Source organism: Odontomachus brunneus, unplaced genomic scaffold (assembly GCF_010583005.1).
Source record: "Odontomachus brunneus isolate Ranch 3 - 2012 unplaced genomic scaffold, Obru_v1 Obru_scaffold_166, whole genome shotgun sequence".
Classification (NCBI taxonomy): Eukaryota; Metazoa; Arthropoda; class Insecta; order Hymenoptera; family Formicidae; genus Odontomachus; species Odontomachus brunneus.
In genome coordinates, this window is record NW_022639616.1 from 599287 (window position 1) to 626160 (window position 26874).

General features: G+C 42.3%; 4 protein-coding genes across 7 annotated transcripts in view; 2 read left to right on the forward strand and 2 right to left on the reverse strand.

Annotated features, from left to right (window-relative positions):
* Positions 1 to 24: 24 nt before the first annotated feature.
* LOC116851134 (anoctamin-4) lies at positions 25 to 11685 on the forward strand. Of its 4 annotated transcripts, XM_032830232.1 has the most exons (15): positions 25 to 175; positions 398 to 1848; positions 3516 to 3849; positions 4928 to 5075; positions 6426 to 6735; positions 6805 to 6956; positions 7035 to 7280; positions 7355 to 7554; positions 7630 to 7767; positions 7888 to 8105; positions 8651 to 8959; positions 9044 to 9353; positions 9429 to 9634; positions 10073 to 10363; positions 10952 to 11266. In XM_032830232.1, the coding sequence occupies exons 2-15, from the start codon at positions 1747 to 1749 to the stop codon at positions 11264 to 11266; spliced, it is 3279 nt and encodes a 1092-aa protein (XP_032686123.1). In that variant the 5' UTR covers positions 25 to 175; positions 398 to 1746. The 4 variants fall into 4 exon arrangements, with proteins under 4 accessions (XP_032686123.1, XP_032686124.1, XP_032686125.1 ...); XM_032830233.1 differs by lacking the exon at positions 25 to 175 and having other exon boundaries at positions 307 to 1848; positions 10952 to 11685; XM_032830234.1 differs by lacking the exon at positions 25 to 175 and having other exon boundaries at positions 307 to 1848; positions 6426 to 6708.
* On the reverse strand, positions 11576 to 21960 carry LOC116851133 (protein son of sevenless). The gene is made up of 20 exons (XM_032830231.1): positions 21358 to 21960; positions 20279 to 20542; positions 20066 to 20149; positions 19854 to 19934; positions 17917 to 18066; positions 17627 to 17835; positions 17161 to 17344; positions 16808 to 17054; positions 16023 to 16247; positions 15578 to 15941; positions 15283 to 15472; positions 14967 to 15200; positions 14727 to 14882; positions 14443 to 14625; positions 14240 to 14357; positions 13849 to 14138; positions 13545 to 13770; positions 13167 to 13450; positions 12570 to 12810; positions 11576 to 12472 (listed from the first exon to the last, which is right to left on the reverse strand). Exons 1-20 carry the CDS (start codon positions 21463 to 21465, stop codon positions 12384 to 12386), a joined length of 3927 nt encoding a protein of 1308 aa, XP_032686122.1. The 5' UTR covers positions 21466 to 21960; the 3' UTR covers positions 11576 to 12383.
* Positions 21961 to 22178: 218 nt separating this feature from the next.
* The window catches only part of LOC116851135 (putative fatty acyl-CoA reductase CG5065), a 65040-nt gene continuing 60344 nt past the window's right edge, over positions 22179 to 26874 (forward strand). Inside the window, exons 1-2 of the mRNA XM_032830238.1 lie at positions 22179 to 22298; positions 23496 to 23594. The gene's annotated coding sequence lies outside the window, so the exon portion shown is untranslated. The remainder of the gene's footprint in view (positions 22299 to 23495; positions 23595 to 26874) is intronic.
* Positions 23364 to 26866, reverse strand: LOC116851139. The gene is made up of 4 exons (XM_032830243.1): positions 26642 to 26866; positions 26076 to 26192; positions 25335 to 25454; positions 23364 to 25236 (listed from the first exon to the last, which is right to left on the reverse strand). Exons 1-4 carry the CDS (start codon positions 26731 to 26733, stop codon positions 25158 to 25160), a joined length of 408 nt encoding a protein of 135 aa, XP_032686134.1. The 5' UTR covers positions 26734 to 26866; the 3' UTR covers positions 23364 to 25157.

Sequence of the window (26874 nt, forward strand, 5' to 3'; positions counted from 1 at the left end):
AAAACTGAACGCGGTCACTGTGGGTTTGCCTGTTGACTGACTCAACAAGCGTCGTAAATATGGCGTACGAAACTACAGCACTAGTCAAACGCGAGTCCAAATTTATGCGTCGCTGGATTTCGTTCCCATCGCGGCCATTCGCACTCCGTCCGAAACTGATTGAAAATTGCAGCCGGTAATTATCGAGTCGTCATCGACCGACCTAATGTTACATCGACTACGTCGATGAATTATTAACGCAACTCGATCGCACTCGCGATTGATTTGAAATTCAGAGCTGTGTGAACTCGAACGTCCGAGATGCACGTGTGGGCAAAATCGCCGCGAGATTTTATCAGAAGGATGATTTTGCCGTTTCGTTGATTTCTTACATTAACGTGATGTCTTTTTTATCCAGATATCGTACGTGCGTCGCATCATCATTTGTTGCGCAACGCGGGCACGGATCCTTAGGCCGTCGTCCCGTCGTACGTTGGTGCTTCGAGTTCAAGTTTCAAGTAGGAGTCGGATTACATCGTTTAATGTACGCGATATGTGCAGCACATGTTGTGTGTATCAAGTAACCATAGCGATTTGAAAAGGTTTAGCCACTCCGACATTCCGTCGCTTCGCGCACATGTGTGCACGTGATCGCGCTCCAGGGGTGAAATTTTCACCCCCGCGCTCACGCGCGTTCACGCACGCACACACACACACACAGCACACGAGTGTGCATGCATGTACGCGGCAGACAACGACTCACACTGTCTCGAGGGACATGATGTATGAGGAAGGCACGCGCACACGGCATGAAACGCGCCACGACCACATAAATAACGCGACATTGATGACGATACGCGTGACATATAAGTATCGCACTGCTATCCGTTGGTCAGTATATGTGACACTGGTGCCGCGGAAGCTACCTTACCTGTTCGATCGACGACAATTTGACCACAGGAACGTTTCGCCGACTGTAGTGACGCGATAGAATTATAACTTACTCTGCTAAAGTCGTTCGACTTCACCCTGACTTTGCTCCATTCGTCGCACGTGGCGACCAAGAAGGGAAATAGAAGGACGGAGATCGCGCGAAGATAATTCTCAGCCGCGACAACCCGCGAGATTGAAACTCACGCCGGCATCGCTTTTAGCTCATCATGATCTATATTGTGAAGATACACGTGGACCGATTGCATAGGCGAGACTCCTTCGAGGTCTTTTCCCTCGTGCCGCCGTAAGGGTGTCTCGGAGCGCACGACCTTGACCAGAGTCCCTACAAGGCGTGGTTGAGCGCTACTATTCATAATTGACAAGAGCCGGCCGAGCAGCGCGAGGCCATCGCCAACTCGACGAACTATCGACGCCGATCGATGTTCGTTTCCTTGCGATTAACCAGCAGACGTGATCGAGAAAGCGGCTTGCCAGAAGTGTTATCGGCGATACCGCGCTAATTTTTTACGACGAGCGTGTGAGTGACCAATCACGTAAGAGAAGCTGAAGGAATCGGGATGAGCCCGCCGGGCACCAGAGAGCTCCTCCGGTCCGCGGCTGGTCGCCGGAATGCCGTCATCTAAAGTGCCGACTTGGTTGCGTGCGTGGCAACGTGATCGTCCGGACAATCAGCGCGAGAAGTCGTGCAGCCGGCAAAAGATGATACCGGCCCGTGTTGCTGCGACTGCGTTACGACGTGCGTACCGAAAGCCCGCCGAAAGTCTTCCGGGCCTTGTGACCGTGTACTGAAACAGACTCGCGGGAATCGGCAACATGAATGATAGCAAGCTGCAAGTAGACGATGACAGCCAGGTATACTTTGCACCGTACCGAAAATCGGTTTTGCATCCCGCGCATGTGAACATATTTCTCATAGTGAGTCATTGTTTCATAATATACATTATTAAAGTCGTTGTTCAATAATTTATACATTATCGATGTTTAACAATGTATACATACACATTGCCGATAAAGATACTCTGGTGGCGCAGTTCATTGGTCCAATGTAAATTGATTCACCGCGTACGTTGTGAAAACCGAATAGTGTTCGGCACGCGCGTTTGCACTATCAAACAATATCCTCTCACAATTTAGTTACTCGTATTAATATATTCAGCACACGGTTCTTAAGCGTCTTCTACAATGGCAGTAGGAGTAGTAGTAAGAAATAAGCAGTAAGTAAATAGACCAATCACAATCGATTATTTTTGAAACGTGAGAATGGAATTGGTCAATTTGCTTACTGCTTATTTCTTACTACTACTCCTACTGCCATTGTAGAAGACGCTTTATACTTCTCTTAATTTGACTGTACTTCAAACAGCCTTCAATATACACATTGAGAAAAAAATTTACTAAATTTCAAAAAACGTTTGTTTGGATACAACTGTGAACATATTTGTTTAAATTAAGTAATTATTTTCTAAAATCAAAAAATGAAATTTATATTTAAAATTTCTTTATTTAATTTTAAAAAATAATTGCTTAATTTAAACAAATATGTTCACAGTCGTATTTAAACAAACGTTTTTTGAAATTTAGTAAATTTTTTTCTTAATGCACATAATTTAGAAATGTACAAACATAGCCAATATATAGCTGATATTAGTTATAAATAAAATGTGAATAAATTGTCAATATTGCACAACGTAGTTACGCCAATGTTGGCATACATTGAGGGTACATGGAGCATATAATATGCAATAACCTAATATTAATAACAAACGAATTGCTAATATTCGGAATTCTATGTTGGCTATAAAATGCAAGGCATCTGCTTTGCAACATTGGGCCAATATTGAAGCCCAGTTTATAGTCAACATTGCCCCAATGAACTATGATACTAGAGTTAGTTCAATGTTCAGACACGAGATTCGAGATTTTAGCGTATAAATCTCGAAAGTGAAATGACGAGAAAAAAGGCAAGAGGAAGAGAGAGAGGGAAAATGACATTTGCAAAGTTAAATCGAGTTCACGATTGGCGTATTTGAATGATCTAAAGAAAGAGGATATACACATATCTTAATAATACATCTAAACCGTCGGAATATCGATGTCCTCGCAGGCCATAACCCAGCACGGCTGTAAGGCGAGAAAGTGCTTGTTATTCCAAAGTTTCGCGTTCACCGGCTCGGACTGCTTTGATCGCCGTAATATGCTTCTGCTAGTTTTTTTCCTTTTTTTTTCGTTTTTTCTTCATCCGACAGTAATGCGCTGACAAAAGCACGTGTTGATTTTTGATTTCCGTACCCGATTAAAGTATCGATCCATCCGACCATTTTGTCGCTTGTGAACTCATTTCTGTTTCTCGCTCATGCATTCTTAACGTTCCCGTCATAAAATTGGAACTCTGACCGCGCGGCGGTTTTCTTCGTCAACTGTTTCGCTCTGTCGGATCTGTGTGTGTCTTTTTTTCTTTTGCTCTCTTTACGCGATCAGTGAGACTTCTTTTCCAACAAGATTCAATACCGTCAGTAAAACTTTGACGATTTCTCGGGGGTGAATTATTGTGAAGTGCTACAGAAAGTTCCCTATGATTTCAGTCTAATCAGAGTCGAAGGCCCAGCAGCTGGGGTAACTTCCTTCATCCCGACGACGGCAGCCCGCTCGAGTCCCAGTTCAATGACGAGAAATCGAGCGGCTCGGGCAACGTCTCCTCCCGTACCTCCACGGCGAAGTCGACGCCGGCGAAGAGCGGGTTCCATAACGCGCCGGGATCACCGGACTCGAGTCTGATCTGCATCCCGAATAGGGAGGTGCTTTACGAGCTCGACAAGAACGGTTACCTGCCGATCGAGACGCCTAATATCAACAGGAAACTGTCGAGAGCCAGTATACACCCGTCCGGGACGAACCTGGCGGCGCGGGATGCCTTCGGTGAGAGAGAGACGATTAATTCGGTGTTAACGGACACTCTCAGTATACAGTACCGGGCAGCAGATACTTGCCCGTTTCACGGCCGAAATGCACGATGTTCGCGCGAACGAACAAGCGAGCGAGCGAGCGAACAAACAAGCGACAAACATTGCTATTGTGCATTATTTCAAACACGTGAATTCTGCCATGTCGCCCGGACATCACGGAGTAATTTCAGCTAATCCTCTCGCGAAGCTTATATCACGCTTTAATGACGGAGCTAGCTAGATATAGTTATACACACACGCGATACAATCTACACGAGCGCGTATGAAATGGATAAAAATGAGCCACTCATGGAATGACGACGGCAACGGCGACCGTCGGTCGTCTATAATAGTAATAAAGCTATGTCAGTAAACCTCGATCAATATGCATACGAATGTCAGCGTGTCACGAATATCGGACGTTAATAATGCAACGGTTACTTATGACTTAAGTCCTCTCGCGAGGAACTTGCGGTGCTATTTTATCTATTCTATGAACGCGCGCGCTCTCTCGTAACCTTTAACTTCACCCAACTTTTCGCTCGTTCTTTTTTCGTAATAATACCTTTCCATAGTTTTGCGAATGTATATATGTCGCCGGTGGCTGTATTATGGATACGTGTTCAAGGTGACGCGCGGTCGCCTGCGAGCTTCGCGCGCGATAGATAGACGCGTACGCACCCGTCTACGTCGCGTTTCCGTCGTCGCCGTAACGCGCGACCTTGCTCTTTCGTCGTATTAATAAGAGAATTCACGAGCCGTCCTGAGAATTGCAGCAGTGGCCCTATTCCCGACGCTTCCGCGCGACGTGTCTGAGAATAGCCGTCGGCCTTTAAAATTTATCGACGACGCAACAGGTACCAATCACTGGCGCGCACTCGATATTGATAGATGGAATTCGCACATTCTCATTCATTCGGTTCACGAAGTTCGTCACGTCAACCGACGTGTTCCCATGAGCATTGCGTGGGAGAGATAACGAGATATCGAGTCGGCCGGGGAATTGTGCGCGCATGCAATAACATATAATTCTATCTGCGAATCGGTTTCAGGACCTAGACTCACGGCGCCCGCCACCCCAGAAGTCAATGCATCTTTGCCGGACACACCCGGCTCGTTGGATGACCCGGAGAACGCGAGGGATTCGTTGCCACCGAGAGAGGCGGAAACGGAAATCGATTCAGAGACACTTTATTTTCGGTTGGTAGTTATCTACGGCCACACGTGATATGATATAAAATTATTTGTCTCTGTAACGCACTCGGATAATTGTTAAGACAAACAGCAGGTTGCAAAACAATTGAGACACAATTTTCACGCGATAACAATACAATTAAGAACACTGATATGATGATAATAACATTAATATGTATGTACATATTACTTTAGCTACACAGCCAAGAAGGAAATTCGGTTTACACAAAATATTCTTAGCCACACTTATCGTTCCATTTCCCACCTTTTACTACTTTTTTTATATACAACTAATATTCTTATTTTAATATCACAATTTTTACACCAAATACAATATCACAAGTATCACAATTTTCTTTCGCTAATTTATCTCTATATCTCATTCGTCACATTGTATAATTCCTTCTACCTTATTCTATCTCAACAATTATTTCTATCTATATTTTACTATTACAATTTTCTTAATATTTTCCATCTATATATCTATACATCCTATATCTACATCTTTTGTATTTTCACAGTTATGACTCATGTTTTCTTTCTCTCTTTGATATTTTTCAATTTCTTATCCTTTTCTCTCCAAATCTTCTATAAAATATTATATCTTTTATCTCATTATCTTTTATCTTTTCTCTCCAAATCTTTTATCTTTTCTCTCCAAATCTTCTATAAAATATTATATCTTTTATCTCATTATCTTTTATCTTTTCTCTCCAAATCTTTTATCTTTTCTCTCCAAATCTTCTATAAAATATTATATCTTTTATCTCATTATCTTTTATCTTTTCTCTCCAAATCTTTTATCTTTTCTCTCCAAATCTTCTATAAAATATTATATCTTTTATCTCATTATCTTTTATCTCATTTAGCTTATCATGCCAAATTCTTTTTTTATGTTGCCTCGTTGATAATAATATAAATAATAATTAATATAACAGAGAACATTAATATAACATATAATATACATTATTGAGTAAGCAGTAATGACTCTCAATTTTGACAGTTTGTTGAGCTCTTGACTTCATTGTGTCTAAACCATTTTATGACCCATCGTACGCAGGACGGACATAGATATACAAAATACTCGTTTCTAAAACGTGCCTAACACGATTCCTCCAAATGTAATATCTATCTTATCAGTTTTATCGTTGCGTGCACGCACGTGAGTGACTTGAGTGAGAACGCTATAAAAAGTCGTTAACTTTGGAGGTCCTTTATTTTTAAGCGGCCTCAATATAAATAGAATAAGTAGAGTTATTGTTATAAAATTAGGTCATCTCTCTTTTGTAACTCTCTAATGCTTTCGACGGCATCACCACGAGCGTTCACTATTTTTGCCCAATATGATGATTTCAGCGACGGTCGTCGAAGGATCGATATGATGTTAGTCTATCGGGAAGAGAGCGAAGGAGTAATGACGGAGATAGAGTCTCGCCGGCGAGAGCAGCGTCGAGTCTTTCAGCAGAATCTCCTGAAGGAGGGTCTGCAGCTGGAGCTGGAGTCGAAGGAGACCTCTTTCGACGGAAAGACGTACTTCCTGAAGCTGCACATACCGTGGAAGATAAAAGTGCAGTACGCCGAGGTGATGAATCTGAAATTGCCCACCAAGAGATTCATCACGATCTCTGTGAAAGCTTGGGTACGTCTCTTCTTAAAGCTGACACACGTGCGTACACGCGTCATATTCTGCAGCGCGTTCTGTAGCGCCGTGAGTGATAACGCGATTTAAAAATAGGGTACAGAGGGTGGCGAGGAGATACCGAAGTTCTGGGAGAGATGGATGCGATGGGTGGAGTGGATACAGAAGATACATACGTGGGACACGAGCAAGTACCCCGAGGAGCCGAATTTTTACAGCAGCATAGATTCCGGCGATCGCAAGGAGAGGTATATCGATTATGCTGCGCTACACGAACCGATATCGTTGTCAAGCTCCATGGCTAAAGCTTCGGCTTTCTCCTGCAGATTTATCGTAAAGGATAGGGATACCGCTTACACGCCCGCTCAGAGATCGTTGATAGTAATGCAAATATTATTGCGAGGGAGATACGATGAAAACCACGAGAAGTCCGGTATTCGCAGGCTCCTGGCGGACGGAACGTATATCGATTGTTTTCCCTTGCACGAGGGTCCTTACGACAAGCCCCTTCGTAGCGGGGAAATCCTCGACAGGCATTTGTTGTATTTGATGTGGGCAAGACCTGGACAATGGTGAGGGGTGCAGATTTCGTATTATACTATCGGTATTCAAGAAGACTCTTCATGTTCTTCTTTCACCTGTTTAGGTACAAAAAGCAACCGTTGTGGTTGATACGACGATATTTCGGTGAGAAAGTTGCCCTGTATTTCGCATGGCTGGGCTTTTATACAAAATGTTTGTATCCGCCGGCGGTGGTGGGTCTTTTGTGCTTCTTTTATGGCCTCGGAAGCATGGAGGGTGTAGACAATGTCCCCAGCAAGGAAATTTGCGATCCTAATATAGCCGGTGAGTTTTTTCGCGAACGTGGTGAAAATGAGACGACGTCTCTGTTTCTATCTCTAATTTCACGTGACTTTCCAGGAAACATCACTCTGTGTCCCCTTTGCGACAAAGCGTGCACCTATCAGAAACTCGGCGATTCCTGTTTATTCTCAAAATTGACCTACTTGTTCGATAATCCAGCTACCGTCTTCTTCGCCATTTTTATGTCCTTCTGGGGTAAGACGCGGAAAAAATGGAGTAGGATATAGTCTCCTGAGAATGCATGCTCCTTCAGAATAGAAAATATCCCTTCGTTTCCCCGTGGTTTCGAGGTTGACTTGAACTTTGCCGTAACAGCCACCACGTTTCTTGAGCTCTGGAAGCGGCGACAAGCCGTGATCGTCTGGGAATGGGATCTTCAGAATGCCGACTACGACGAAGAACCCAGACCGGAGTTTGAAGCGTCCGTGAAGACCTTCCGGATCAATCCTGTGACGAGGGAGAGAGAACCGTATCTGCCCACGTTGTCTAAGGCTATACGATATCTCGCTACCGGCTCCATTGTGTTTTTCATGGTGACGATTAATAATTTTCGTTTTATCGCTAGAAATTATCGATAGAACCCCAGACAGTACACATTTCCAAAATTGTGATATAAGACGTCTTTTAGTCCTTGTCCACAACTTTGCTTTAAGACGTAGGTCGCAAGAAATTGACCAATTACAGTCAATTATTCTTCTAAAAATCGACCATAGTTGATCAATTTCTTACGGCTTATGTCTTAAAACAAAGTTGTGGACAAGAGCTAAATCGTTTTAAAGATGCGTTATATGCTAGTTTTGAACATTGTGCTGTCTGGGACGTTATTGCAATGATATTTAGGAGCACATAACGTTTTCTAATATGTAATTTTTAACGTTTTATCGAACTTCGACGCTTCAGTATTTCCGAAATATTTCTGTAATATTCAAAGAGATCATATTATCCGGCAATATCTTTGAAATATTTGTAAAATATTAAGTGGAAACGCACAGATACACATAAAATCGATATTTCTTCCAATGTTTATTTACTCGGTAGTGCATACACGACGATTATTACGATCGCCATTCGTCCACAGATATGCGTGGTCCTCGCCGCGGTTCTGGGAACTATCATATACCGCATTTCGCTGGTCGCTGTGTTCTACGGCGGCGGTGGTTCCTTCTTGAAGAGACACGCGAAGATATTTACTTCCATGACCGCCGCTCTCATTAACTTGGTGATAATAATGATACTCACGCGGGTGTATCATCGAATGGCACGGTGGATGGTCAACATGGAGAATCCAAGAACGCAAACGGAGTACGAAGCCAGCTTCACGTTCAAGATCTTCTTGTTTGAATTCGTCAACTTTTACTCGTCTCTGATTTATATCGCCTTCTTCAAGGTAATTAGCGAACGATATATGGTATATCAAACTAAGTCTTAAACTATATTCTTCGCAGGCATTAATCCGCGTGATAATTTTCAGGGAAGATTCTACGTTTACCCGGGCGACACGGACGCGAGAGCCTCGGAATTCTATCGCATCAAGACGGATGTGTGCGACCCGGCCGGTTGCCTCTCAGAAGTCTGCATCCAACTCGCGATCATAATGGTGGGTAAGCAGTGCTTCAACAACTTCGTCGAGATCCTGTCGCCAAAACTGTGGAACTGGTGGCGTAAGAGAACGCAGATCGCGGCGACGCGGAATCACGACAGAAAGTACACCTGCTGGGAGAAGGACTACCAGCTTCAAGACCCGGGGCGACTGGCTCTGTTCGACGAGTACCTGGAGATGAGTGAGTGAACGATTTTCGTATTCCTCTCGCCGGCACATTCATTTTGCGAGTATTCACGTGTGTACTTTACGACAGTTCTGCAGTACGGATTCGTGACGTTATTCGTGGCGGCGTTCCCGTTAGCGCCTTTGTTCGCTTTGCTGAACAACATCGCGGAGATCAGGCTGGATGCGTATAAAATGGTGAAGGAAGCCCGCAGGCCGTTGGCTGAGCGAGTGGAGGATATTGGTGCTTGGTTTGGTATTCTTAGGGGTGTTACTTACGTAGCAGTAGTGTCAAATGTACGTACGCAAGCTCCTCGAGACTGGCGCGCAAAGTGACGATGGACTTTTGAATTCGAGTCTCTGTGTGTGTGTGTGTCCTTGTTAGTGTCTTTCAAGTAAACTTCAAGTAAACTCTTGCTGCACGCAGCCAAAACAAAAGATTGAATTGCTTCGAATATCATTTTCGCCATTCGCGAAAAAACATACACGCGATACAATGGGCGCATTCAGTAGAAAAAACGCTCAGTGAGCAATCAACGATTATTGGTTCTTGCTATTAGATCCCTAAATCTACACCAATTACATTGACAAATTACTCAACTGTTGTGCAACTGTTGAGTCTACTGAATGCAGCCAATGTTGCGTATATTCGAAGTGATTCGATGTGTGATTTGAGCTCGTCGCTGTCCAACGCGCGATCTCGAATTCTATCAATAAAGCCGAATCTCTTTTCAGGCCTTTGTTATTGCGTACACGTCCGACTTTATTCCACGAAGCGTGTATGCGTTCGTTTATTCGACTACTGAGGATTTAGTGGGTTACATCGATAGCTCTCTGTCAGAATTCAATACTTCCGATTATCGCGACGATATGAAAAGCGACGCGGATGACAACCATCCGGACACGTGTCAATACCGGGGCTATAGGAACGGGCCGGATCACATGGACGATCCTTACGGACTTAGCCCGCAGTATTGGCACGTTTTCGCCGCGCGTTTAGCGTTTGTTGTTGTCTTCGAGCACGTTGTAAGTCAATCATATATTTTATCTTTCAACTTTATCTCTCGATGCAAACGTTTACACACGTTTGTGTTGCTTGGAAAATTAATTTCTGTTTTTTAAGGCTCCTGACGCCTCGCCGCGTAGTTCTCGGTTGTAACGATGTCAGAAACGAGAAAATGTACGCTAAGCATTCTTGCAAAATACGTTAAAATAAAAAGATATATCTATAAAATGACGTTTTCATTCGATCAAGCAGACTTACAGAATAGTTAAACATTCTTTTCTTGTTGGAGCAATCAGTGAATAACCGTAAAATTAATGCGACATACAACTTTTCTCTTTAATTTAGTTTTTTCTCATGATTATGTCACGTTAATTTTATGGCTATTCACTAGCTGTAGAGTAAAAAGAACGTGTTCAGACTGTTTTACAAGTTTGCTCGATCGATTGCAGATATCATTTTGTAAATATACAATTTTATTTCAGCGCATTTTGCAAGAATTTTTAACGTGTATTTTCTTGCTTGTGACGATCGCGGTGAAGAGCCAGGAGCCTCACGTCTGTTCGTTGAGGCAGAAATAAACTTTGCTCTCTTTTCTCTTGGAATCACAGGTTTTTGCACTTACCGGTATCATGAGCTACGTGATACCGGCCGTACCGCATTCTCTGTCGACTCAGCTGCAACGTGAACGACTACTCGCTCAAGAGGCCAAGTATGAGAAGGGGATCAAGGGCAAGGAGGACGAGGACGATTTGCTGTCGGTCCTGAGAGAGGCTGGAACCATCGGTAGACCCGGCGGCGGCGCCGGCAGGGGCAGTTGGACCAGGCGATTTAGTAAATTGAGCGACAGTCTGGACGCGCACGTTGACGTCGGTAATAGGCATAGCAAGCGCAGCGATAGCTCCACAGTGTGGGAAGTCACGTAATAATCGTTTATGTCGCTGTCGTGTACATTTTTTCCCGTCCACAAAGCTCGATTGCTCGTTACGTAAAGGTGATCATGAATACAGAATAAAGCCAAACGCCGTGTATGACATGTACCTTACTCCTCGTGTGACGTTTTTGAATAAAGGGGAAGAGGGAGGAGGGAAGAAAAATGATCCGCAAGCTGCACGAATCCGTCTCGTGAATGACAATTCGCGCGTTCGTAGCATCCTCTCGTCCTTTGCAGCAAAATTTCTCGCGCGCGGTGAAACGTAGGTACAAGACGAAGAGAAAAGAGATACTACAGATGCTACACAATATATTTTTTTATTTTACATAATGCCGTATTTCTTTTCCTCGATATTATTACAATTGCTATTATAGAATATATTTATAATAATATACATGTGTATTTACTCTATATGCAAATACTTATTATTTATACTCCTTTCTCCTTATTAATTTCGCTTAATATGTACTTTTTTTACGGTACATCACTTTCTTATGTCTCTGTCATTTTTTTAATCTAAGTGCCTAGTTACATTAACATATTTTCATTTTCAAACTATATCACAGTTGTGTTTGAGGGAGAAATAGGGATTTTAAGGAGGAGGAAGGAAGCCATTCAGGTAACTGAAACTGTGCGTAGTCCATTCAATAAGATCATAAAACAATGGACACAGACTACCATTAGCCACAAACAGTGAACGCGACCAAATATATCTCTCGAAAAAGTTTCTCAAATAGATCGCTCGGCAAATGTCGCGTCCAATATCATTCTTGATATTTTAACGCGCATGCAGTGACCGTTGTCTCGCATGTGCAACAGGAGAAAGTTGTGGATTTTAACATACGATAGTCACTTTCCTGCGCATGTCCGTCATTTGCAGTTTATCAAAATGCCGCTATATAAATATACATTAATACGCTACATCTGGGATCCATCGATGCGATCTATTGGGACACACACTTTTCCTACGAATTCGAGCAACAAGAAAAGTTCGAACTCAACTCACCGCGTGGACTAAGCGCTTCGACTGATAATATTTTTTGTCAACAAGGTAAAAAAAAAAGAGGAAAAGAAAGAGGAAGAAGAGAACCACCGGGAAGAAGTAACACTTAACTAGGTCCGGGAGGGGCGTTGAAATTAAACATAGTTGGCGGACGTCCCGGTAAAGGCTTGGGCGGTAACCTCGGTGTCACTGATCCTGCAAAATAATAGTATTATTTAAACAAGTAAATAAGTAAAATAGTATTATTTGAAAAAAAAAGCTTAAACATCGTACGTATCTTGGTTTTGCTTACCGTTAGGCTGCGTCGGCTGAAATTTCGTGGGGCTAGGGCCATTGAAAGACATGTGCCTCCGCGGTTGAGCGACGGAGCAGCCCGTACTCTCTAATGTGGAATTGCGGCGCGCGAGTAACGCCGAGGTGCACTGACTCAGCGTCGGCTGAAGTCGCGGCGGTAAGGTGGTGATTCGCGGTGGTAATGGCGGCGGGGAGATGTCCCGCGGAGGAAGGATCGGCGCGTTCGGCGCTTGTTTCACCTGTGTGTGTGTGTTCAAATCAGAATGATGATCTATTCTTTTCGGCTGCACTACTGAACTGGTGCAATCAATTAGAATGAGAAAAAATACATTTGTCTCACTTTAACTTATTGTATGCATCTGAACGACTATTTTTTTCACTCATGACAAAGTCAAGTCAGGAGTTAAAACGTCGAATTAAGGAGACTTCACGTCTTAGTAGAAAAGCAGAAAACTCGCGCTGATGGTTAGGTGATAGTAGATAATTTGTTTTTTTAGTACAGCATAAGCTCTGATTGGCGTTTGCCTTTTTGCCAAGGTGTGAAGCCGGTCTTAGATGTTAATAGCTCTTTCCTGTTTTTTTTTTCTAATGTTACCTGTTGCGGCGATTCGCTAATTGAACTCTCCCGTCTTCTATAAGATCTAGGTGGTAGTGGCGGTGGAGGTTGGCTAGGCGGTATGTTGCTCGGCGACGACGGCGTCGGCATCGCGCTGGGGCTTCCGCCCGACGACGGTAGACCCGTTAGAACACCCACTATACCTATCGTGCCGGAATTGAAAAAGTGCCTAGGAGATCCCAATTGAGGGCTACTACTCGGCGAAGCGATCGCAAGCCCCAACATATTAGGTGGACCCGGTGATCCCGGAGGTAACCCGGCTCCTGAGTATACAAAGGTTAGAGTTGCTGATTTATCATTGATCGGCAATTGAACAGGACACATGTTGAAACAATGTATCTCGTGTATGTAATATACCTAAGGCGGATGCGAAAACGTTGTGGTCCCCTGTGTGCGAAGCTATGATTTGCGACGCGTGCGGCGGTGTTTCCGGTAATTCGGGAGGGGGAGGCGCTTCCGTCGGGGGATCGTGTAACTTGACGTTAGACGTAACTATCGTATGCAACGGAGCCGGCAACCTTCCACTCAGACTTCTGGCTTTGATTCCTGGTGATTTCAGGTTCAGGTCCGGCCATTTGCGTGCCTGCGGCGGAAGGAAGTGTAATCGGACAATAGTTCACATCGTTAAGGTGAGTCGAGTGTTGTGAATGAAGACGCTTACAACTCGCGGGGGTTGCCTGCATCCTCTTGGCTCTACTTCTAAACTCTTATTGTACAGGTAATTGTTTATATCCTCGTCTTTCATGTTGGGGTCGAAGGGGCACAGATTCTCAATGAAGTGTCTGATCTTCGGCTCCGGCGAAAGACAATAGGGTTGATTTTGGTACTGCTGAATTTCACCGGTTATTTCTGCCACTTTCCGCCGTTTGCTGAAATTGATGAGCTCTGGACTTCCCGGTAGATAGTCGGGATTTCCCTCTTCGATGTGCAGGATATTAGTCAAGTACATACCTAAAAAGAGAAGAACAAAGAGGACGCAATGAAGACGGAACGCTTTCGATATATTCTCGCGAGTCAGCAAGGAGGACGTTTTGATATCTCGCAATACTCACCGAAGAATGGTACACAAGGCGGATTGATAGATCTCAATTTCTCTTGATACTTCCGAAAATGATCGTTATTGAGTTCTCGCGCTTCTTCTAATGCCTTTTCTAACCGTGCCGGTATTTGCTGTAGGAATATAAATGTGTAAAGAGAAGAGTAACTCAGAGAATTTTTGCGATACGCAAAACAGATACGTATAAATGGAACGTACTTGGAACGTAAATTTTAGCCTAAACACCGAAGCTGACCCCATAGCGCTAATGATCGCCAGAACACCGTTGAAATTGTTAAGATCTTGCAGCACCATCATTATTTCGATTGCACGTGAAACGATAGCTATTCTCTCGTCGAGATTATCAGCCTCCACTATTGTCTTTTCCAGCCATCTCGTGAACTATAAGGGCATAAAAAAAAATCAACAATGCACATAGTAATATGAAGCACTACGTACTGCCCGATTTATACTCACAACGATGATTTCAGACTGGAACTTACATTTGTCGTATGTTTGATCATTTTCAGCAAATTCGGCGACGTCTTCTCCTTGTCCTTCTTCGTCCAAACGGAACCGACTAATTCGGAAGGCTTTACCGTCCTATATAACTCGAACTCCAAGAGTGTCAATTGTCTCGCTAATTCGATAGGATGTAACTGCAATTAGAGAGTGATCTCGGTGAGATTCGGCAATCACGATATCCTCAAGTAAGGATTGCAAAGTGTAATATATCTCTTTACCGTAAGTATATTCCAGTCTTCTTCGGGAACTCTAAGATGCCACTCAATCGGTGGTGGAGATCGCTCGAAGCTAAATGTGATAGGTCGTTCTGACGACTCCCTCTTTCTCTGTACAATTTTTACTACCGAGTCAACCCACTTCCGCATAGGCTTGCCACTTACTGTATCTAAAAACGATTGTAATCTTTCCAGAAGGTTCCTGTCACGTTCGAAATCGTAAAAATGATGATCCACCTAATGAAGAATAAAACTTAGAAAGAAATTAACTTGGAAAATCGCGTAGGAACGAACAGCGGAAAACCGCATTGCTGCTCACCCAATGCCTCAGAACATTCAGAATTCGAAACTGCACCGGTTGACAGAATTCCTTTCTGTATCTTTTCCAGTCTTCCCTAGCCGTCGTTTTGCAACCCGTAGGTATCTCTTCACCGTATACCAACGAAGGGTCAGGAATATCAAATCTCTCCATAAGCAACGAGAATAATTCCTGGGGCGAGCAGAAACTCCTGTAAAGCAAGCAGCTGATAAGTACTACTCACTCATGATATGCCACATTGCATAACAAGTGAAAAAAAGAGAATGTCACGATAGAGTGCGGTGCAGTTCATTACCTGTAAGTAGTGAGGAATGTTCTCACGAACGCAGGATCGGCATATATGTGGTAAGTTAATCTTTCAACTAATTTAACTAATGTTGCCCCTTTAATCAAGGGAACGCCGCCATTCTCTCTGGCTTCTAAAACGATATTTTCGTCGCTGTCCTGCTCGGCGAATTTATACAAGTGAACAGGAGGTAATCTTAACGGATGCTTCCTTTCTTCGTCTGAAAGGATACTGTCCAGCGTTCTTTCGAACATACTCTTCGTATTTAACATCACCAAGTCTGCCATCCAGTTATTCTTATCTTCGACGGACTTCGCAACGAGAATAACATTCGGTTGGAGCCTTGGCGAAATTTCGAAGGCATATTTTAACTCTGCGGGCAGAATTTCGGTTACGAATCGACAGATTCAACATCGATAACGGATTCTCCATGTGAAAGTCACGCGGTGCATACCTTCGGTGTCTTCTCTATCAATGATATCCACTCTTCTAATGAAAAATCGCTCCTTTAGTCGCAATTCCCCTTGGTGCGTCGGATGTCCTACTCCAACCGCAGCAACGGTGACGCTGACTCTTTTGCTACCGCTCTGTTTACACAGCGCCAGTAAGCCATCGAATAACAGGGCTTTCCTCTCAGTTACTCTCCGTCCGTTGCTAGCTACTTTCCCCAATGTATCCTCTGTGTAAAATTTGTCGATATACAATCCGGGAGACAATGGCATATTTAACGTTCTTGTCTATCTCTTAATATATGTCAAAAAAGATGTATATTTCATCGAGTATAAACATGCTAAAGGATCTTTTTAGATTATCTTAGTTGTTATCGAATATTTGTGAGATTAAAAGTACAAAATCTTTGTACAATGAAAATGTTAGAGTATTTATTTTTTCAAAAATTTGAAAGATGGATCGAGGAAAGTCATCGAATAAAAGTAAGGATAGAGTTTTGTTTTAATAATTGTGGGAGTGCTCTATCATGAAAATTTATTAATATAAATCACAAAGTAATGTGCAATCTACTGAAAAATTCTAAAGAATATGGGAGAAAGAAGATTACTGGACAAGTATTAAGAGCAGACAGTGAAAACAAGTCATTTTGAGAACTGTTTTGAATTCCAAAGAGAAATTGCCAGAGCAGTTGATATAAAAACAAGCACAAGAAATGTACATTTATAGCGCGTTACCACACCTTGTCGAAAATTTAATACTCAGATAGATAACGAGACGTCTTTTCGTTACCTCTAATGAACTCATTACAACACTGTCCATATTCCCTCTGATTCCAGCCATCTACAGTCTTTTGTAATTCACTAATTTTCTCTAGCGCCGTCTGTCTCCTCGCTCTGCTCTGCATTCGCAAGCCCGTGTCCTTTTTTGGTAGGCTCGCCACTGATTGCAGCAGTTCCATTTGTAGCGGTCTCAATAAGCCTTGTACTTGCTCTAAGGTTTCACCGTCCTCTATATTAGGCGTGCGCTTGTGCAAAACCTGCGATTGTTTCAAGAACAAAAAGACACGATGAAGAGAGCACGAGATAAAAAGCGTGCCTAATGAATATATACATACATACGCAACAAATAAGAGGCTAAAGTACCTTGATATAGTCAAAATACAGGAAGCAATGCCACACGGGTTGTAATAAAAGTTTTGGCAAGTAATATTTAACGGCTTCTCTAAAACCATGGCCTGCTGCTCGTAGGGCTGCGTTAACTTCAGGTCGTGACAATAAATTCGTTAAAACTTCTCGACTAGCGGAGCTATTAATGTCTCTCGCGTATCTAGCAATACAATGTTATCAATAAGATTTATTTTCTTTTACAGGAATATACACAATATGCAAACACATATAAATATACACACACATATACAAGATGTCCCAGACATACATCGCTACTACAGCTCATCGACCTACCATGTCGCGCTACCATATATATCTACTACCATTCACTAATCTTTTTTAATAAATATCTCGAGATTTATTACGAATATCGCAAAACGCTATGGGACACTGTATATGTGTGTGTGTGTGTGTGTGTGTATCCGTACAATGAGATACATACTTTATATAAACATCGAATTCCGCTGCCTCCGCTAATTCCTCAAAGCATGAGCCAACTGTGGGCGTTTGCTGCTCTTCTGTAATTTCCATTATATCTTCTAAACTGCCGAGTAATGTCACAGTGACTTCATAAATATCTATAATATTACTGAAGAGTGTCTCGATTTCGCTCTTATCTTGCGCTAATTTCGCGATTTCCTCACGAAATACCTGGGGATGAAGATCAATTCTTTTTATTCAATTGATTTGCCGATGAAATCTCGATATTCTAACGTTTGTCGGTACACTTACCTTGATGATCATGTGCAGGTCACGAATGTAATGCCGTTCATCGTGAATGAGATCCCGAACAGATTCTTCGTAAGTCTGCGAAACGACTGCGCCCAAGCTACTTTGCGGACCTTCCGTGCAATCATCTTGATAGAACATATCCATCAGTACCTGTTGTAAAAATTGCACGCCATATTACAAATCGTTCGTTTTCAAGATTTCCGTACATTTTCGACATTTATATTCGGAGAAAACTAAGAGAACAACAGATGCAACAGTTGATAATTAGCGCTGGCCATGCAATTTCTTATTGAATAGAGGTCACTGCGACAGCGTGCAACAAACATGAGATTAAGAGTAAAAAGAAACAATTGTTTAATCTGCTGTATCAGTTGAGATGACTCTCTATCTTGCGCGATACGTGAATTATTGAATACATGCTGCAACATGTGATTAAGTGACACAGTAACAATAAGCATAATGATATTTATATTGCGTCAATTGAATTTAAATAGCAATTTTATGGCGACAAGCGTTTTATGACAAACTTTTTTTACGGGAAACTCTGTACACTTGCAACCAAATGTAACACGAGCATTCTCTGAACAGCAAAAATATACTAAGAAGCATTGTTAATTTGTTGAAGAAGCAGCAAATTATAGTTTTTTTGGGAAAAAATTTTTTATGAAAACAAGAACTATGGTATTTATCTGGTACTTTTGTATTCAAACTGGTAAGACCAGCTCTATCTTCAGATACAATCTGTCAACTCCAGTACAGTAAAACAGACATATTTCACAGTTGGATCTATCGTATGCAATAGTTAAGAAATTAGGACAAGAAACAGTAGTTTAAAACATCTCATATGCTGTTGGGCATACCTTGTGTCTTCTTGCAATCATTACTCTCGCAAACATGTCCTTTCTTAACTTAGCTTAGATATTCTGTGGCGTAATTAGATGTATTTCGCTCGTATAAGCAATGTTACATCAATACCGATTAATTTCCTAACAATATGATAAAACGACAATGTATCACATATTTTGGAAAACATTCTCAATAAGTTTTAATGTAATTAATATTAGCGAGATCTTTTATTGAGAAGCAGTTAAGACATATAAAAAAAAGAACTAGACATAAAACCAGATGCAATTTTTCTCAGAGACGAGATACGAAGATATCGTAAAATATTGTGATAAATTGTTTTCAGTGCAATTGTATGTACGTACCACCTAGAACAGCATGAGCGAAGAATGAACATGGTTAGAGATGTTATATATTAGTGGTAAGCATGTAACCAAGCACAAGAATATATGCAGCCACAATTAGCCTGTGACTAGCCTAGTGTAGCCAATTCCGAAATTCATTATTGCACCTGTTGCTAGTAGTAGATGCTTGAAATATATTGCGGATTATGAAATAATTCGCGATTCCCACCGCCCGCTAATAAGCTAATGCAAACTGGAGGAATGGTAATATAGCATCTTTTACATGAATCACAGACAATAGAACAAAGGATGTAACTTGGATCTACGAAAGATGCGTGACAAGCAAACTATTACTAGCAAGGTAATGTATCTCCATACTAATGTGTAATCTGTCTGTGTCCAATGCCATGTAATACCACTCGTGTTAATCGTTTCCTACACAAGCTTTATAACCTATAAACTATTATATCCGAAGGTATTTTACAAATAAGACTGATCTGAAATAATAGAGTAAGATAATCACAAAATGAGAGGCTGTTCCATTAGTATTCAATTGATTGTTTCATTAGCACCATTCTATTGAGATTTCATTAATAATCAGAGTTTGAAACGGCTAGTCCAACAATTCGTTCAAATCAGTCTTAGAATGTAAGTGGTAAAACATGTGTGTAGAGTGTATATGTATGTCGGTTGAGGTGCAATACAGAAATCGAACACAGGCTCTAGGTTTTCGTTAACATATCGCCTTACCATATCTGCATACATAGCGACCCGTATGTCCTCGCATGAAATCTCGACATGGCGAATATTCTTCACATAATTTCCAGCTAACTGAAAGAAAAGAAAGTACCCTTAAATATTTCGCGACAAATTGTAGAAGCAGAGAGAGAGGAGAATGTGCTGTGTGTGTGTGTGTGTGTGTGAGCAGTTCAGCACTTTGAAACGGAAAAGATGGTACCAACCTTCAAAATATCTGCAGAGATATATTCCAAAACTCCGACTACAAATAGACTAACTTGCGAGTCAATTTTGTGCTGTAATACTTCCTGTTGAAATAAAAAGCAACATGTACACATATTATATATCACATAGTTCTACGAGATGAATCTGCAGTTACTCTCGTGTATGAATGTACACGAATGCGCTGATACTCAACAAGATCTTAGTATATGTACTTTTTGTAATAACTGATGAATCTTGTCAACTGGTAGAACTAACGGTGACTTTTTCTTTCCCTTTTCCAGTGCATCTTTGGCATCGCGAAGTGCCCATCTGTCAATAGGAGTAGGAAACGTGCGTCTCACTCTTTCTTCTACATCCTGTGGTGTATGAGGAGGTGGGTGTCCACAGAGCATACCCAGCAATCTTAAGATTAAGCTCTCCACATAGTCTAAGGCATCTTGTCGAGCTTGGAGACTAGGATGTACTTGCTCTAGTACCTATAAGATTGATCGTATCCTTTGACCACATATGCATCTACTCATAGTATATTAGGTCTGTTCCTTTTAGCTGAACTGTCTGAACTGGTGCAGTAAGTTGGAGTGAAACAAAGGGTCTGTTTTCTATTCTTGCACTGCTGAACTGCTGAACTGGTGCAATAAGTTAGAATGAGACAAGTATATTTTTTCTCGCTCTAACTTATTGCATCAATTCAGCAGTGCAGAAACGAAAAACAAACCTAAAATATATTTGTTTAACTTATCACACTAATGTGCACCAGTTCAACTGAAAGGAACAGATCTATTGTTGCAATAATTTCTAATGCTCCAAGTGTTACATTAACAATATTGCACTCATATTACTGTTGTCAATAATTTATCAGACTGACACGAGTTCTCTGAACGAGTCGACAATCGCGGGCAAGTCCAGCTTGAACTGAGACTCGCGATTAAAGAATTTTCGCATCCGACAAATATTGACAGGGACGTATTTGAAAAATCATATGGCGCGTCGCGCGTGCGAGACGATGACGTCGGTTAGTGTCGTTGATCGATTCAGCCTCGACGTAAGATCGTCGGGACGAAAAATGATCGAGCGTTCGAGCGAACAAAAAGTGAAGAGAGGCGGGGGTGAGGTGGAGGGGATAGAACGGGATAGTAGAGGACACGAGAGCGAAATAGAAGAAAGGGAGAAACAAGACAGGACAGGGGGAGGGAAAAGGAGAGGAGAAAGAGAGGGAGAGACAGAGAAAGATAGAGAGAGAGAGAGACAGAGAGGAGATAAAACGGCGAGAAGAATCGAATGATAGATTTACCTTGCGCAGGGAGTTGACAAACACTCCCTTCCACTTGGCAGCGTTCTCTTCTTTCTGAAAGTCGTAGCCCGATGGCTCGCCCACCACCGACGCCGGCGAGGCAAACATTTCACCGTGCTCGAGTATCACACACGCACACGCGCTAGAGCACTACCTACAAGAAGACGCGCCACGGAAAGTTCGTGTCACTTCCAAATAGCATTGTCGAGAGCCACAAAAGGTTGACAGGGTCGTCCGTATCTTAGAGCGCGGACATCTCCGTCCAACATTGGCAGCTTGATGCTCGGCGCACGATACGACAACTTTTATTACTACTACTACCACGACGACGACAACGACGACGACAGCTAAGCAGCCACTCTCGATTGTACCGTCGCGCTGTGCCTCGCGCACCGCACGCTCATCATCCCTGGTAACGTCTCCGAGTCCGGGGCCGTGCCGAGAGTCCGAGTGCCCCGGCACTGGTGCATCTTTTACACGCCCTTTATTCGAAAATTTTTGCCAGAGCACCGCAACGAGCACCAGTAATACTACCAACAACTACCATTGCGCCACTCTCGCGCGAGCATTCGCCTCGCCTTGCCTCGTCTCGCCTCGCCTCGTCGCGCCTTGCTTTGTCGCCGCTGCCGTCGCCACCGTCGCCACTGCCGTCGCCTCCTCCTCCTCCCTTTCTTCGTCTCCTCTCGCTTCTCGCCGCTCTGCGCGCCACTACTGCGCGTTCGTTCGATCGATAACGCGAGTACGCGATATCGCGTCAGGGCACTGCGCGCAATCGAGCCGTTGATTCCGAAGATCGATTGGCCGCCAATTGCGAGAATCGAACTCGCTCTCGCGAGATATCGAGGTTTGAATGTCACAGGCAACATGGCGGTGCGAAGGTATACCGGCTCCGTGGTTGCTCCGTGTTTACTTATTGAATTTATCCAGTCGGAGCTCGGACGGTGAGTAATGTTTGATTGAAAATAATTGTCAATTGCTTTTCGTACAGCGTGTTGTTAAACAATTTATATGCAATCCTAATTAGCAGCACATATTGGTTGGCCAACGGTTGGCCGCTATAGATTTTGCATTAGTCATTATAAATTCACACGTTAGCCCAAGCAGCTTCCCCGCTGCTCGAGAGCTTGTCAAAATGACTCGTTGCGCATATTATTCCGTCGACGGGTTTACCCCCAATAATTATATTATTAATTATATTATTATTGCGTAAGTGATAACTCTCAATTTTGACGATTCATTGAGCTCTCAACTTTACCGTATCTAAATCGTTTTGCGACATTAGAATCGCATACGCATTGCATTTAAATTGTGTTTCTGTCGCTAAGTATGTTAGCCGAAGAGACGTTCGACGATTTAATTCGGGAAACACTGCAGCCATCTTGTCGACGAATGGTGCAGCACGCATTTTTGTAGAACGCACGTCTCTCGCAGCACTCGGGAGTCCATTCACAGAATCGATGAGTTGGGATTATATCTTAATTAGTTTAATTATTGACTCTTCTTACATCTACAGACGTGTCATAAAGTTTGTCACTAAACGTAATAATCTTTAACGGTCGCGTCTCAAGCAACAACAGACGCATTGGCGCGCATCTTGAACGCGACATATGATACAAAATGTGAAAGCTCGATAATAAATAATTCTCGCGTGTAGTTTGTTGAATAACAATAATTATGAAGTTAGCTTTCTTGAGACGAGGTTGTTATAACCGAAACGTGATGTGAACACCAAAAAAGAATATAATCTTAACTTTGACGAAATCTTCTTATGTTATAGACTCAAAAGGATCTTCTTTTAAAACCAAAAGGAAAATATTCTAACATCCAAGGAAGAAAGAGCTTCAGCTGCAAAGTACTCTATTTCCTGTAATACCAATGTATTCCTGTTCTAAGTGAATATTTCGCTGAAAGAGAATTTCTCTTTCAATGAAAAGGAATAATATTGTGTTTAGAATATTTTCTTTCTGGTTTTAGAAGAATTACTTGAAATAATATACACAAGAACATTCCGTTAACGATGAGATTATATATTTTTTTGCGTGAAGTCTTCTATATATCTACGATTATTGCTACATGTATACTTCCTATCATTTATTAGTAAATAAATACGTAAACTAAATACAACCTTGTAATTTCAGTTTCGACAGTGCTTTAATAGAGTGCACGCATGGAACTCGCACGATATTAAGGAGTCCTGCATTAGAGATAGATACGCAACTCTCAGTCAACATTATTACGTGAGTACAAATGAACATAGAATTTCACAAATGATACAATCATGTGAAGATTTGAAAAATTGTCATTGTCGAAAGAAATCCTGAAATTGTTCGTTAACGCGTCAATTACAATGACTACACGACAGATCGATTAAGACGTTTTCAAATACGCGAATTAAGCTCAATATTCATATCATGTATCATTCATATTACATCATCGTATCATCACATATTATATCATTCATTAAGTTCAACGTGTATCAACGGATTTATTTGAATCTATATGTGAGTCTCTATGGAGACTGTTAGACCCTTTTTCTGAACTCGCTTTTATCGGTAAAAGCGCCTCTAAATGCGAGCCTTCTAATTTGGCTTATAAACATATTAATTAAGTTTAAACTCTTTGGACAAAGGCTTAAATTCGGAGAAATTAAGTTTTAATTGACATTAGAAATGTGCATTAGAAGCGCTTTTATCGCTGAAAAAGAGTTCGAATAAAAAATCTGGTTCATAAACATGACTTGCTGCATATATTGCTATTCAAATGCTTTCCATTTCGCGCGCTCTCACGCAATTTCCTAAGCAACCATTCTAACAAGACAAGAAGCACATTCTGGAAGAATGTCTTCTCGCGTTATAAAATATTTATCCTCTCGCCGATCACGCGCTAGCCGCGACGATCCATAGTCTAGCAAACGATCTCTCGGCTGACTCAGCTATAAACAAATGCGTACGAAGTTAAACATCGTTAACGCACAACGATTAGTACGGTTAATCGTTCGCTGATAGATATCGGATTTTTCGCGCGTCTCGAGCTTTACAAAGTTTCACGGTACGCTACTATCGAACGCACATGCTTCGGCACGAGGAGGATTTTTCAATTTCAAAGTACATCGGGGAGAAAAAGAGGAAGAGAGAGCAAGCGATATGGAGTGAGAAAGAGAGGGAAAGAGAAGCAAAGAGAGACAGAGAGAGGTAGAAAGGGCGGGAGAGAGAGAGAGAGGGGGGGGGGAAGACAGAAAGAGAGAATCTTGAGAGAGAGATGGGAAAGAGGGGAGAAATTACGTTGTCGTTTTTCGAATTTACTACTCGAATAGACACGCGATTGTACGGAACGTGGTATCGTTGTTTGTAAATATTTTTTCCCGTGGCGACATTGCGCATTTTAATTAGATGAGGAGACCTCATTATCGTCAGGGCCGATCATGTCTCTTGATCTAAATCTAAATAAGTTGTGAAACTCGCTCCCGAGCGACGATAACGCTGTGACCGGACGATAATGCGAACGTGTCGTCGAAAAGAACAGCCTCCGCTCGGGACACTTATCAGCGCTGATACAGTGATCGCCTTGCGTCACTTTTCGTGGACATTAATTTACGACCTACGCAATTACGTATTTCTCGAAGCTCGCCCGAAAAATGATTACGACGGTTACGAGGCTGAGATATGCTACGCCGCGCTCTCGGCGATGCTCTTGAATGTTCTTCTGCGCGGCAGGAAAGAAGATACTTTGCACGAATGCGATCGGAAGCGACAATGATGACGAGCGCTTACCTAAGCGAGCGGTGCCACGCGCGTCATGTTTTAATTGCTCGCGAGATTGCTTGACGGCGGTCGGCGGTTCAGAGAGGTCAGCCTCGTCATGGCACGCTTATGGCGATTACTGCAACATACCGTCGATCACGTGCTTTAGTTGGCTTGACGAAAATGCGTCAAGGAAGAAAGATACTCTATCGCTCTCTCAGCGAGAGTTTCCCTTACAGTGTCGCCGGGTTCTTGTATCTCGCTTCCGATAGTATCCTGCCCACCAGCGACAGAGTCATTAACGTCTCCAGTTCGGCTAGTCTCTGGTCGGACAATTGGAACATTCGCTTTTGCCGCCTGCGAAGACGAGTCAAGTTGAAAAAACGTGACATTATAAACTTCACCTCGACTCGTAGAAACGAGTCGAGTTGTGAAAAAATGGGAGTATAATATATTTCACAGAATTTTACATATATTTTAGTTCCACTGAGAAAAAGGAAAAGGTAAATAATAATGTACAAGTGCTGTGAACGCGATTGTTCAGATTGGGTCCCTACACATCATAAATATTGAAACAAATCAATTCAAAATTAAAGCTCTCTTGTCGAGTTAAGTTGAAAATACAAAAACGCGGAAAGGAAGATAGCGAAATAAACTATATATAAAAATGATAACGCGCTATCATTCGCGTTTGTTAGAAATAATGTTGCGAACTTCAACTGGACTTATTTTCGCAAAAAACGAGTCTAACTGAAAATACAAAAAAGAAAGAAGAACGAAGAAGATAACAAAATGAATTATATAAAAAAAATATAATAAGTGATTATTTGCGTTCATTAAAAGTTACATTGCGATCTTCAACTCGACTTATTTTTTTGCAAAGACGAGTCGAGTTGAAGATCGCAAGACTTCTTTTAATAAGCACGACTGATTGCACATTATCTCTTTCTGTGGCAATTTTGTCACTTTTCGACTTACGACTTCACGGGAATTGATGCGCTTTCGCATATGATCGACATGATGGTCGCTTTCTTCTGCTCGTAATTCGTGACATCCTCTGGCTTTGAGTTATGTGTGAGCGTATTTGAGGCTGATCTGTTGTAAAACGAAAATATAAGGAACGCCGTCATCGAACGACGCACAAGTTGATACGTATCGCGCCAAACTTATCGTGACGGCCAAGAAAATGCTACGTTTTTGTTTTTAGATACGGACGGAAAAATCGTCAAAAGTTGTGTATTTCTATCGAGATAAGAGAGAGAGAGAGAGAGAGAGAAATATATATATATACACATATGTATGTATATGTTTCTAATATTACTAATTTTACCGAATGTTCTGACGTAATAGTTAATGCAGCATACGTAAGAAGTTTTACGTAAGATCGCTGACAAGAATGAAAGCGGTATCGATCTCGGTCGATTTCCCAACAACACGTTCGTATGTTGCCATGACACTTGAAATACGCATTGCGCGTATATCGACGGAGAGGATACAATTATTGTCCTCTACTCCTTGATTGTACACCACACACACATAATTACCTGCTATGATCGATCACAGGACTCCCGTAGATGAATCTCGGCGGCGCGAGTACCACGAGGACGCAAATCACCATTATTAACGGACGCGCCATTGTGTACGCGCAAGAGTGCGACACGTTACTTCCTGGTCACTCAATAAAAATTCGCGTATGCGAGGAGAGAGAGAGAGAGAGAGAGAGAGAGAGAGAGAGAGAGAGAGAGAGAGAGAGAGAGAGAGAGAGAGAGAGAGAGAG

What these genes read in the sequence shown, in the direction of transcription:
- LOC116851134 (XM_032830232.1), top strand. Translation starts at nt 1,747, where the DNA reads ATGAATGATAGCAAGCTGCAAGTAGACGATGACAGCCAGGTATACTTT. An exon ending in TTTATATCGCCTTCTTCAAG is followed by an intron (nt 8,960 to 9,043) that starts GTAATTAGCGAA and finishes GATAATTTTCAG; the next exon opens with GGAAGATTCTACGTTTACCC. An exon ending in TTGTTGTCTTCGAGCACGTT is followed by an intron (nt 10,364 to 10,951) that starts GTAAGTCAATCA and finishes TTGGAATCACAG; the next exon opens with GTTTTTGCACTTACCGGTAT.
- LOC116851139 (XM_032830243.1), bottom strand. Translation starts at nt 26,733, where the DNA reads ATGGCGCGTCCGTTAATAATGGTGATTTGCGTCCTCGTGGTACTCGCG. An exon ending in CCTGTGATCGATCATAGCAG is followed by an intron (nt 26,193 to 26,641) that starts GTAATTATGTGT and finishes GTTTTACAACAG; the next exon opens with ATCAGCCTCAAATACGCTCA. An exon ending in TACAAGAACCCGGCGACACT is followed by an intron (nt 25,237 to 25,334) that starts GTAAGGGAAACT and finishes GGTATGTTGCAG; the next exon opens with TAATCGCCATAAGCGTGCCA.
- LOC116851133 (XM_032830231.1), bottom strand. Translation starts at nt 21,465, where the DNA reads ATGTTTGCCTCGCCGGCGTCGGTGGTGGGCGAGCCATCGGGCTACGAC. An exon ending in TTGTAATGAGTTCATTAGAG is followed by an intron (nt 16,248 to 16,807) that starts GTAACGAAAAGA and finishes AATTTTACACAG; the next exon opens with AGGATACATTGGGGAAAGTA. An exon ending in GGCTAAAATTTACGTTCCAA is followed by an intron (nt 14,358 to 14,442) that starts GTACGTTCCATT and finishes ATATTCCTACAG; the next exon opens with CAAATACCGGCACGGTTAGA.